Source organism: Chiloscyllium plagiosum, chromosome 2 (genome assembly GCF_004010195.1).
Source record: "Chiloscyllium plagiosum isolate BGI_BamShark_2017 chromosome 2, ASM401019v2, whole genome shotgun sequence".
Taxonomy (NCBI): Eukaryota; Metazoa; Chordata; class Chondrichthyes; order Orectolobiformes; family Hemiscylliidae; genus Chiloscyllium; species Chiloscyllium plagiosum.
Window position 1 is genome coordinate 86,274,495 of NC_057711.1, and position 13,474 is coordinate 86,287,968.

General features: G+C 40.7%; 1 protein-coding gene across 1 annotated transcript in view; it reads right to left on the bottom strand.

Annotated features, from left to right (window-relative positions):
- Positions 1–12,961, bottom strand: part of fancc (FA complementation group C) — a 119,495-nt gene extending 106,534 nt beyond the window's left edge. Inside the window, exons 1-2 of the mRNA XM_043705344.1 lie at positions 12,942–12,961; positions 12,143–12,387 (exon numbers count right to left, since the gene is read on the bottom strand). Coding sequence (XP_043561279.1) covers positions 12,143–12,313 — 171 coding nt within the window. The 5' untranslated portion in view covers positions 12,314–12,387; positions 12,942–12,961. The remainder of the gene's footprint in view (positions 1–12,142; positions 12,388–12,941) is intronic.
- Positions 12,962–13,474: the final 513 nt, after the last annotated feature.

Sequence of the window (13,474 nt, forward strand, 5' to 3'; positions counted from 1 at the left end):
CAGCTAATGATCCGCATCCATGAACACCAACTAGCCACGAAACGACACGACCAGCTATCCTTAGTAGCCACACACGCAGATGACAAGCAACATGAATTCGACTGGGACAACACTACTATTATAGGACAAGCCAAACAGAGAACAGCCAGGGAATTCCGAGAGGCATGGCACTCATCCACAGATTCAATCAATAAGCACATCGACCTGGACCCAATATACCGATCACTGCAACGGACAGCTGGAACTGACAACCGGAAGCGGCAGATTCAAACCACTATAAATGCCAGAGGAAGCGCTTCACAGGAGGCTCCCAAGCACTGAGGATGTCACCTAGACAGGGGACGAAACGTCTGCAACACAAATTCCCAGCTCGGCAAACAGAACCACAACAACGAGCACCCGAGCTACAAATCTTCTCCAAAGATGTATGGGTTAGGTGAATTGGCCATGCTAAATTGCCCATTGTGTTAGGTGCATTAGTCAGAGGGAAATGGTTCTGGGTGGGTTACTCTGAGGGTCGAAGGGCCTGTTTCCACACTGTAGGGAATCTAATCTAAAAAAAAAATTGAGACGGTCAAGGGCAGCATAGGAACATCACCACCTGCAAGTTCCTGTCCAAGCCTCTCAGCACCCAGACTTGGAAATACGTCACCATTATTTTTCTGCAGATGCTGCCAGGCCTGCTGAGACTTGCCAGCAATTTCGGTTTTTGTTTCCGATTTCCAGCATCCTCAGGTCATTCAGTTTTTATTTAGGCAGAAAGAGAGATAAGGCCCTGCAAAGTTCAGGGAGTGAAGGAGGAAGTTGAGAACAGAGCCTCTAGGGTTATAATCTTGGGATTATTTCCTGTGTCATGAGCAAGTAGACTAGAAATAGAAAGATAATACAGTTAAACACATGGCTAAAGAGCTGATGCATGAGAGAAGGCTTCAAATACGTGGATCATTTTGATGTCTTCCAGTGCAGGTGGGACCTGTACAAGAACAGGTTTCACTTAAACTGAGGGGGGACTCAATATCCTGGCAGGGAGATTTGCTAGAGTTATTCGTGAGGGTTTCAACTAATGGGGTCAGCAAGGTCAGCAAGTAAAATAACTAAGGAGGAGTAGAGACAATTGCCAGTAAAGCTAAGAAGAAGAACAGACAGGGAGAGGTTACTGAATGCGGCAGGACGGGCAGCCTGAGGTGTATTTGTGTAGAGTACGACAGGTAAGGTAGATGGAACATCGAGTTTGGGTTAATACATATAACAATGTTGTTGTAGCTATTATACAGACTTGGTTGAGAGAGGGACAAGATTGGCAGCCTAACATTCCGAGACAGTAGGATGTAAAAGAAGAGGGGGAGTTGCATTCAAGATCAGGAAGAGTATCACAATTGCACTGATGGAGGACACCTTGGAGGTCTCATCTAGCGAAGCCAGATGGGTAGAGCTCAGGAATAATAAGTATGCAATCACTTTGATAGATTGTATAGCAGGCCTCCCAACAGCCAGCAGGTAGTAGAGGAACAGATATGTCTACAGGTTATGGAAACATTTAAAAACATCAGGGTTGTTGGAGTAATTTTAACTTCCCCTGTGTTGACCGGGCCTCCCTTATTGTCAGGGGCTTGGTTGGGGATATTTGTTCGGTGTGTTCAGGATGGTTTTTTGAAACAAAATATGCAAATAGTCCAACTCAAAAAGGAGCCACACTCAACTGGTATTGGTTAATGAGCCCAGCCAGGTGATCAAAGTTTCAGTGGTAGAGCATTTTGGGAATGGTAACGATAATTCTCTAAGTTTTAAGTTACTTATGAATAAGGATAACAGCAGTCCTTGCATGTCATTACTGAATTGGGGGAAGGTCAAAATATTAGGCAGGAACTGGGGAATGTAGATTGAAGGCAGTTGTTTGAAGGTAAACCCATATCTGACATGTGGGAATCTTTTAAAGGCTAGTTGTTTGAAGTTCAGGACCAGCATGTTCCTGAGAAAAAGAAGAAAAAAGATGGCAAGATTCAGAAACCTTAGATGACAAGAGAAATTGAGAGCTTAAACAAAACAAAAAAGGCGTATATAAGGACTTAGGAAACTGAAGACAAATAAAGCCTTCAAAGAATACAAAGACAGCAGGAAATGATTCAAACAAGGAATTAGGAGGGTCTACAAAGGGGCCATGTAATGTCTTTGGCAAACAGGATTCAGGAAAATCCCAACATATTGCATATGTGCATGAAAAAGGAGCAAGAGGGTAGCTAGTGAAAGGATACATCCACTCAAGGATAAAGGAGGGAACTTATGCCTGGAGCCGGAGGAAGTAGGTGAGATACTTTGCATCAGTATTCACAACGAAGAGACACATGGTGGATGGGGAGTCTCAGGAGGGGTAGGTTGATGTTCTAGGACATCTCAATATAAAAGAAAAGTGATGTTAGGTGTCTTGAAAAGCATTAAGGTAGATAAGTCACCAAGTCCTGATGGGAGCCAGGTGAGTCAGTTTCTGGGGATTTGTGTTAAATCATTGTATCCTCTTTAGTCACAGGAGAGGTCCCAGAGGACCAATTTTGATCCTTTGTTGAAGGAGAGTGACAGGGATAATTGGGACATTACAGGCCAGTGAGCCCTATGTCGGCAGTAGGGAAATTATTGGAAAAGATTCTTAGACAAAATTTAATCACGTTTGGAAAGGTATGGACTTATTAGCGATAGGCAGCATGGCTCACAGCGGGCAAGGTCATGCCTCACAAACTTACAGTCATAGAGATGCACAGCATGGAAATAGGCACAGCATGGAAATAGACCCTTCAGTCCAACTCATCCATGCCAACCAGATATCCTAACCTAATCCAGTCACACATGCCAGCATTTGACCCATAACCCTCTAAACTGTTCCTATTCATATACCCATCCAGATGCCTTTTATTGTACTAACCACCACCTCTAGCAGCTTATTCCATACATGCACCATCCTCTGTGTGAAAAAGTTGCCCCTTTAATTCCTTTTAAATTTCTCCCCTCTCACCCTAAACCTATGCTCTCTAGTTCTGGACTATTTACCCGATCATGCTTCTCATGATTTTATAAGGTCACCCCTCAGCTTCTGATGCTCCAGAGAAAACAACTCCAGCCTATTCAGTCTCTTCCTGTAGGTCAAATCCTCCTACCCTTGCAACATCCTTGTAAATCTTTTCTGAACCCTTTGAAGTTTCACAACACCTTTCCGATAGGAAGACGACCAGAATTGCACACAATATTTCAAAAGTGGCCTAACCAATTCCTGTATAGCCGCAACATGACCTCCCAACTCTGATAGCTAATGCTCTGTCTAATAAAGGAAAAGCATACCAAATGCCTTCTTCACTATCCTATCTACCTGTGGCTCCACTTTCAAGGAACTATGAACTGCATTCCAAGGTCTCTTTGTTCAGCAACACTCCCCAGGACCTTACCATTAAGTTGTTGAGTTAGAAAGCCACAAATCCAAGTTTTCCAATGAAAAGAGAAAGGGCAACATTGTAAACATGGTAAATAGAACCATAAAAACATGTAAAGATGTTGCTGAATTGTGGTAAATGGATTTCAGTGGAGCAAATGCGAGGTTGTCTAGATAGTCCAGAGTGGTAACTCACAAACGATTAAGTCCACGATGTCGGTTATAGTACCTTGGCATGGATAGAGAATTGGCTTAGGGGCAGGAAACAGTGAGTGGAGGTAAACGGTTCTTTCTCATGTTGGCGACCTGTGATCAGTGGGGTTCCACACAGACCAGTAGTGTGGCCACAATTGTTTACAATATGTATTAAATACTTGGAGGAAGGAAGTGAATATACTGCAGCCAGATTTGTAGATGATACAAAAATAGGTGGAAGAGCACGGTGGGCGGCACGGTGGCACAGTGGTTAGCACTGCTGCCTCACAGCGCCTGAGACCCGGGTTCAGTTCCCACCTCAGGCAACTGACTGTGTGGAGTTTGCATGTTCTCCCCGTGTCTGCGTGGGTTTCCTCCGGGTGCTCCGGTTTCCTCCCACAGTCCAAAAATGTGCAGGTCAGGTGAATTGGCCATGCTAAAATTGCCCGTGGTGTTAGGTAAGGGGTAAATGGGTGGACATTTTCACTTAAATGTCAAAGGATCGGGGGTTCTTGATAGAAGTTTACAAAGTTATGAGAGGCTTGGATACAATGGATAGTCAGTTTCTTTTTTTCCCCAGGGTAAAAAAGTCAAATACTAGGGGTGGGTTGCGCTTCGGCGGGTCGGTGTGGACTTGTTGGGCCGAAGGGCCTGTTTCCACACTGTAATATAATCTATAAATCCTGCTAAGATTTGCCTTTCCAAAATGCAGCACATCACATTTATCTAAATTAAACTCCACCTGCCACTCCTCAGCCCATTGACCCATCTGATCCAGATCTGTTGTACTGTGAGGTAACCTTCTTCGCTGTCCACTACACCTCCAATTTTTGGGTCATCCGTACACTTACTAACTTTACTTCCTATGTTCATATCAAAATCATTTATATACAATGACAAAAAGCAGTGGATCCAGCTTGATTGAGTTTTTTTTGAGAAATTGATAAAGAGGATGGATGAGGCAGGGCAGTGGATATTGTTGACATAGACTTTAGCAAGGCCTTTGACAAAGTCCCTTGTTGCAGGCTGATACAGAAGGTGAAATCACATGGTATCTGTGAGCTGGTAAGATGGGAACTGGCCTAGAAGACAAAATAGACGTAGAAAGGTGTTTTTGCAAATTGGAGATCTGTGGCCAGTGGTATTCCACTGGGATCAGTTCTGGGGCCCTTGTTATTTGTAACCTATATAAAGGATTTAGAGCAAAACACAGATGGCCTGATTAGTAAGTTTGTGGATGACACAAAATTTGGGAAAGTTGCTGATAGTGAGGAGGATTATCACATGGCAAACTGGGTTTAATCTGGACAAATGCTAAGTGATGCATTTTGAGAGATCTATTGCAGGAGAGTATACAGTAAATGGCAGAATTCCTAGCAGCATCGACATACAGAGGGATCTGGGAATACAGATCCACAGTTCATTGAAAGTGCCAATATAAGTGGATGAGATGTTCAAGGAGCATATGGCATGCTTTCCTTCATTGGTTGGGGCATAATGTTTAAAAATTGGCAAATCATGTTGCATGCTTATAGAACTTTAGTTAGGCCACATTTGGAACACCGTGTGCAGTTCTGATTACCACACTACCAGAAGGATGTGGAGGTTTTGAAGAGGGTAAAGAAATGGTTTATCATGATATTGCCTGGTTTGGAGGGCATCAGTTATGAGGAGAGATTGGACAAAAATGGTTTGTTTTCACTTAAATGTCGAAGGATCGGGGGTTCCTGATAGAAGTTTACAAAGTTATGAGAGGCTTGGATACAATGGATAGTCCCAACTTTCCCCAGGGTAAAAAAGTCAAATACTAGGGGATGTAGGTTTATGGTAAAAGGGGGTAAGTTTAAAGGAGATGTGACAGGCAAGTTTTGTTTTTACACAGAGCCTGAAATGTGCTGCCAGAGGAAGTGGTGGAAGCAGATACAATAGCAACATTTAAGAGGCCTCTTGACAGATATACTAATAGGCAGAGAATAAAGGGATATGGAAAACAAATGGTTTCTACATTAGAAATGTGTCATAGACCAGTGCAGTCCTGGTGGGTGGAAGGGGCTGTTCCTCTGCTGTGCTGTTCTTTGTTCTTTTTGGAAGCTCTGGAGTGAGAATTGAACCTGATCAAAACTTTATAAATAAAAAGGTGAGAGTGCCACCAACTGAGCCACAATTACCCGAGGAAGAACGCCTCTTCTTCCGCCTCGGAACACTTCAACCCCAGGGCATCAATGTGGACTTCACCAGTTTCCTCATTTCCCCTTCCCCCACCTCACCCTAGTTCCAAACTTCCAGCTCAGCACCGTCCCCATGACCTGTCCTACCTGCCTATCTTCCTCTCTGCCTGTATTCCTGATGAAGGGTTTTTGCCCGAAGCGTCGATTTTACTGCTCCTCGGATGCTGCCTGAACTGCTGTGCTTTTCCAGCACCACTCTACTCCTGAGCCACAATTAATGCAAGGACAGTTAATTGCATTGGTGGAATTATATTGTTACATTATTTGCAATAATTATTTGTATCTTAGCATTACTGGCTGTTATCTGGTCTCCTTGATAATCTGCTTAGGCAGAGTGATGACAGTGAAATCTCTTTCCAATGTCACAGACAATATTGAAAAGGGCAACCAAGTGACAGAGGAACAAAGACACCATCTCTCCTGATCAGGAAACAGCCACTTAGCAATTTGGATGCACTGTAAATTTCTCAACACAAAGTGCAGCACATTTAAGAAGCAACGCTGTGGGTGGGATGCAGATCTATACTATTTTTTACACAGAGTACATAAATCTTCCTCTCAACCCTATCATCAAAGGCATGACAAACTGGAGTCAAGCGCTCGCTCACCAGAAGGTAGGCCTAGACATTACCAGTTACTCTCGCTTAGCCTACCATCCAGCAAAATGATCAGACAGCCGGAATTTAAACCATCCATCTGGAAACAATATTGAAAGGCACTTCAAAGAACAGCAGTTACTACTGCAATACATTTATACCACAATTTTTCTTCGGTTTGGCGGAAGCTCTATTATTGTGTAAATTATTGATTATCATTGGAGTACACATTTTGTAATGGCAATGAAACATGACAATCCAGAGAGAGACAAAGCAAAGGTGAAACCTGGTCCCTTTTTTGTAAGACAATATTGAGTGATTTTCTTGTGGAGGGAATGAAAATGTCGAAGTCCACAATGATGAAAACCTATCTCAAGAGGAGTGATTCTTCCACAACGTTTACTGTACGATTTGTTCCTTACTGGACAAGTTTGCAACTTATCATGAAAGTTAGTGAACGCTTTCCTCCATTCTCCTTCCAAATAGCTGTACATAACATCAAACGGGAAATGTGGTACAAACATCTGGATATTATTTGGCATTGTACACAGATGTCATGTTGGCATAGGGAATCTCCTTAAGATTTGTAGAGAGAAACAGCCCATTAATATAATTAAATTGTACATCATCTGAAGGTTCCTGAAGATTTAAAACCCAGTCTGTGCCCCTCTGAACCAATCTCCTTCATGATAATGCTTAAAACCTCTCTCTTTAACTAAGTATTTAACTATCTATTATCTCCTCCTTTAGTTGGTGTCCTGTGAAATAACTCAGGACATTTTATATTAAAGGTACTAAGTAAATGCAATTTTTTGTTGCAGATAGTTCCATTAATGGGCACCCAGGTAAGAACAGGAAATCTAAAGATAGTTAACTACAACCAGAAGTCTCCCATTAAAAAAACTCTTCTCTTTAAACCTCGGAAAAACCAAGCACAGTGAAGATGGAGACTAGTCCTTTTTAAACTTTATATCTGAGAATGCTCAGGAAATTTTCTGATACGGGATTCTGTAAAACATTCCAAAGTTCTGGAAGGTCTATTCAAAATACTTTCTCATGGAGAAATAGAATCAATATAACATTGTCTTTAGCTGCATAGTATCATGAATTTACCTTTACCGCAAACTTTGTCATACTTTTCAGATTCACTAATTGTTCATGTAATTCACTCAAATATAGTCCCAGGAACAAATCCTGTGGAAATACTACTTCCTGATGAGTATTTACAGCAAACTAAACAACCACTATTCAAAAATTCCAGAAGATATTTGATAAAGTCCCATTTCCGAGGATATTGTGGAAAACAAAAGCTTGTGGTGTAGGAGTAACGCATTGGCAAGGATAGAATAATGTAAATAATGTAACAATATAATTCCACCAATGCAATTAACTGTCCTTGCATTAATTGTGGCTCAGGAGTAGAGTGGTGCTGGAAAAGCATAGCAGTTCAGGCAGCATCAGAGGAGCAGTAAAATCGACGCTTCGGGCAAAAACCCTTCATCAGGAATACAGGCAGAGTGCCTGATGGGTGGAGAGATAAATGAGAGGAGGGTGGGGGTGGGGAGAAAGTAGCATAGAGTACAAAAAATAGAAAGGTGGCACAGTGGTTAGCACTGCTGCCTCACAGCACCAGTAGACCCGGGTTCAATTCCCGCCTCAGGCAACTGACTGTGTGGAGTTTGCACGTTCTCCCCGTGTCTGCGTGGGTTTCCTCCAGGTGCTCCGGTTTCCTCCCACAGTCCAAAGATGTGCAGGTTGGGTGAATTGGCCATGCTAAATTGCCCGAAGTGTTAGGTAAGGGGTAAATGTAAGGGTATGGGTGGGTTACGCTTTGGCGGGTCGGTGTGGACTTGTTGGGCCGAAGGGCCTGTTTCCACACTGTAATCTAATCTAATCTAATCTAATTCAAAAAGGTGGCATAAATGCTTTTTTTCAGGTTGACAAGATGTAATAGGTGGGACCTCAACTGTTTACAATTCATATAAATGACTTGGATGAAGGGACAGAAGGTAGAATTGCTGATGATTCAAAGGTAGGTAGAAAATGAGTTCTGAGGAAGATGTAGGATATAAGAAGGCAACAAAAAAAATAGATAGGTTATACAAAAAGATATAGATAGTTTAAGTGAGAAAAGATGTGGTAAATGGAGTACAATGTAGAAAAATGTGAAGCACATAATCTAAATCTGGGAGATTGCAGAGCTGAGATCCAAAGGAAATTGTGTTTCCCAGTGCATGGATTAAAGGTTAACTCGCAATTACAGCAATTAGGAAAGCTAATAGAATGCTATCTTTTTTTGTTGCAGAGGGAATTGACAACAAAATTGGCAATATTATCCTTCAGTTACACTGGTGGAACTACATGTGGAGCATTGATAATGTTATAATCATCTTATTTAAGAAGGGCTGTAGATGGTTTGAAAACAGTTTGCCAGACTGGGAGAAAGTGAGGACTGCAGATGCTGGAGATCAGAGTCGAGAGAGTGGTGCTGGAAAAGCTTAGCAGGTCAGGCAGCATCCAAGGAACAGGAGAATTGACGTTTTGGGTATAAGCCCCCATTCCTGATGAAGGGCTTATGCCTGAAACGACAATTCCCCTGGTCCTTGGATGCTGCCTGACCTGCTGTGCTTTTCCAGTACCACACTCTCGAGACTAATACCTGGAACTGGTGGATTCTCTTATGTTGAAATGTTAGACAGGCTAAACTTACACCCACTGGAATCTGAAGAGAAAGAGGTGACTTGATTAAGACAAATATGAAACGAAGGGGTCTTGGCAGGTTGAATGTGGAAAACTTGCTTCCTCTCATAAGAGGATCAAAAATTAGGGATTACAGTTTAAAACAGAGATTAAACATTTTTTTCTCTCTCAGACGGTGATCAGTCAGTCATACAGTATGGAAACAGTCAAACTTGTTGGCACCGACCAAACATCTCAATCTGACCAAGTCCCATTTGCCAGATTTTGGCTCATAGCCCCTTATGCCCTTCCTATTCATATACCTATCCAGATGCTTTTGAAATGTTGTAATTGTGCCCACCTTCACCACTTCGTCTGGCAGCTCGTTCCATACACATACCACCCAGCACGTGAAGAAGTTGCCCCTCAGGCCCTTTTTAAATCTTTCCCCTCTCACCTTAAACCTATGCCTTCCAGCCAGGGATTCCCCCACCACAGGAAAAGGACTTTGGCTATTCACCCTATCTATGCCCCTCATGATTTTATAAACCTCTACAAAGATCACTCCTCAGCCTCTCGAACTTTCTTCTGAAAAGGTGGTGGAAGCAGACACTTTAAATATTTAGACTTAGGTGGATAGATTCTGATAAACATTGGGTGAAAAGTTATAAGGAATAAGCAAGAATATGAATTTACTGTTACAATCAGATTACCCATGATCTTACTTAATGGTGAAGCAGGTTCGAGGGAGTGAAACTCCTGCTCCTTGTTCATATGTAATGCAGAAAAATGTTAAACTTAACCAAAGGAAATTATTATCTACTTTCAGTAACTTTGCTTTGACACACCATCTTCCATGTGATTCTCTCTTACAACTCCCATCCTCACCTGTTATATTATGCACACTCTGTGACCTCCACCAATGTTATAATTTCTCACACACATTTCCTGCTCTAATTTCATCTAGCAGGCCCCCATTGAAATGCAGATAGCAGGCAAGTACCTATATCTGCACTCCCTATACCTATTAGCATGGACTAAAAGCTAGTAACAAGAAAAATAGCATAATTAAAATATATCCTTGTTAGTTTCTGTCTCCATGTTCAGCTACAATTTAGGGTGACTATCTCATGAAACTGATCTGATAACAGCATTAATAGAGTTGGTGTAGACCATGTCTTGGAGAGATGATATTCATTTCAACTGGGATTTAGTCCAGACATATTTGAAGCAATATTCTACAGGCTGGGTATTTCAACATAATCTCCTCTACTTAAGGTCTTAAAATTATCCGTATCTGAAACCATACCACAGGTCATAAAATGTCTATACACTGGGCCACCATGCTGCCTATCGACTTCTGTCATTACATGACTGTACTAAATTCATTTCTGGATTTTATGATTGCAAAGGTAAGCATTGAGAAATGGTACCCGCTTTCATTATTCACAGGCTAAGCTGGCAAAATATATAAACCTATGATGTATGCTATTCAGAACAAAATAAATTAGAAACTGATACACCATCAAAAAGGTGTCACTGACATCTCCAAATCAGATAACAGGATCATTGAACATTACTCTTCAAAATGCAACTTTCAATTATAATTAAGATTTTAATAAAATAATGATGATAATAATAACAAAAAAATATGATAGAATGGTGGTCATAATACTGGAATATAAATTTAAAAATAATGAACTCCAAATTCCAACTAATTTATTAAATATGATAGTTTGTGGGCTGGTACCATGAAAGGTCTACCATTCAAGGAGGAGAAAATGCTACCCGACTTAGTTGCATGTAGATCAAACTCCAGACTAACAATGGATATTAGTGCTTTCTGAATTAACAAAATCAGCCACAAAAAGTTAGGATACCATGAAGATTCAAAATCAGAAACAAATGTAAAGCACTGCTGATTCACACAAACAACTCGATTGACCTACAAAGCCACTACCTATAATTTAAAAGATTGTTCTTAAATGTTTTAAGTAACTCTCATAACACGTGCTGGAAGCATTGTACATGACTTAGGTTGAAAAGGTGTTTGTAATGAAAAAAGAGCAAGAGTACAAATGAAATGAAATGAAACCAAGAGATAGAATTAGAGGAAGAGTGGGTAGAGAAATAGTACAGAGAAAAGTGAGAAGTGAAAGTTACAGAAAAAATAAAAAGAGATTTTAACAAATACCAGACAGAGAAAAAAATAAGTTTTTTGCCTGTTTGGATGCATGACTAAGAATTAAAATCAAAATTCTCCATAGTTTATCTACAAAAACACACGATACTGTCACTAAAATGCTTGGATAGAATGTTTCTTTTTAATTTATGATGTCTTAATTTTAAAATGAAGTAGGTCTAATAAGTAATAATTTTGGATGCATTCATGGGCATCTACTTTAAACTGGTTATGATGTTACTAGGTTCGTATTTGTCATCAATACACCAATCTAAGGGCAAGGTGAAAGCTTGCGTAATGTTTTTGCTTGGTTTTGAATCAGGTACCTATCACATATTCGGCTGATGTGATAACCATTACAAGACAGAAACACTGCAAAATGAAATACCCCACATTCTGCTGCATTCAATTTGAGTGGACATTGTCTTGTCCAAATGAACCAACTGACATTTTGGCAATTGTGTGTTTAAATAAAAACTAGAATCTGAACCCAGTATCTTAGACCATGAAGCCACACTACCATAAGCAACCAGCTTGCTCATGGAAAAGTCTGCCAATTACCCAATTGAAAGTCTCAATTCAAACAGGAAATAAGGCTACTTGAATGGTTAAGAATTTTCATGCGACATCTCTACTGATCTAGAAAAAGCCTCCTTTCATAATAAATCCAAATTACAGGAAATACACTCCTGTTAACATTAAGTATGGCCTGGTTCCCAACTGGCTGCACTGAGGCCCAGGAAAACAAATTGGAATAGTGTCTCTGCTACAATTAATTAGCTATTTGCCCCAATCTGTATAACAGATTGTCTTGGGCCATGATTCTTTCCTTCTGAGAGATGCTTACCATATGCTGTATGGCTCCATAAATCTGCTTCAGGAACTCCTGTAATTTAGGCAGGTGTAGGCAGACATCTTGCTGCGATTGAAAAGTGGTGGTCTGGCCCCATTCAACAGCTTTATTCAACCAGTATTCAAATCCAAGGCTGGAAGCTGGAATGGAAGTTCCTTTGGCCATCACGCCATAAAACTCAAAATCCAGTTTTAATGGTCATTTAAAAGGAAAGGACTCTTCTGTGGACACTGTGGAATCTGAAAAAGAATGAAAGGTATTTTCAATTTTTTTCAATCCTGAACAGGGTTTTGGAAATCAGAGCCTGAATACTGTGAAATGTTGTGCCAAGATGGCAGCAACTCAGGTCTAATAAACAAATTACTTTAAAATTCATTGCCCAGTTGGGGCTCAAATTTTTACCATCTGAATTTGTCATCACCAGCATTTAATTATAGCAGCAATAAAGTACTGATCTGCACAAAAGTAACTACCAAAATCACGACATGTGCCCATGGCACAAACATTTTAATAAACATTAACATTTTTGCTCAGCCATTGCTGAAATAGTTCTTTATGGGATGGGTCTCTATCAATACCAAACAGCATTGGTGGAAGAAAATACAGTAAAGATTTTAAAGAAAAATACATCCAGATATCTGGCAGTTCAGAAGCCGATACAAAGTCAAACAAAAAAGTGGTATTAAATAGTAATAAAATCAAGATGCAGATGAGAACATTAAGCACACATGTATTGCTTGAACAGTTCATACAGTCGTTTCAATGCCAGGTTTGTGGCCAGTTATCAACGTACCTGGTTGAAGGAAAATTGACCAGTCACAGATTTAACAGGCCTTTCAATTCACTGCTACATCCCGTAGAGAGGAAAACGATCCAACTGGACCGGGCAAGTGTCATTTAGGCTAAAATGGACTGCAAGGCAAAAGTGAGAACTGAAGATGTTGGAGATTAGAGTGGAGAGTGTAGTGTTGGAAGAGCACAGCAGGTACTGCCTGACCTACGGTGCTCGTTCAGCATCACAGTCTCGACTAAAATGGACTATAAGTCCTGTCCTCAACCTGTCTAGTTTCTGGTCCATTTTAAACGTTTATCCACATAGAACTCCAACCTCCCCAGCCTGCTCAGTGAACAATAGTTTCAAGATGTCTCAATCACTGCAACAAACTACACAAGCTAAAATAACAGCTAAAAATTGCAGGAGATAATAGGTTTCTGATGTCCAATCAGAAATATAAATTATTGCTTTTTGTATTCATTCATAATTAGGGCATTGCTGATAAAGCAAGCATTTACTGCTCAACCCTAAATACTCTTGATAAAGTGGTG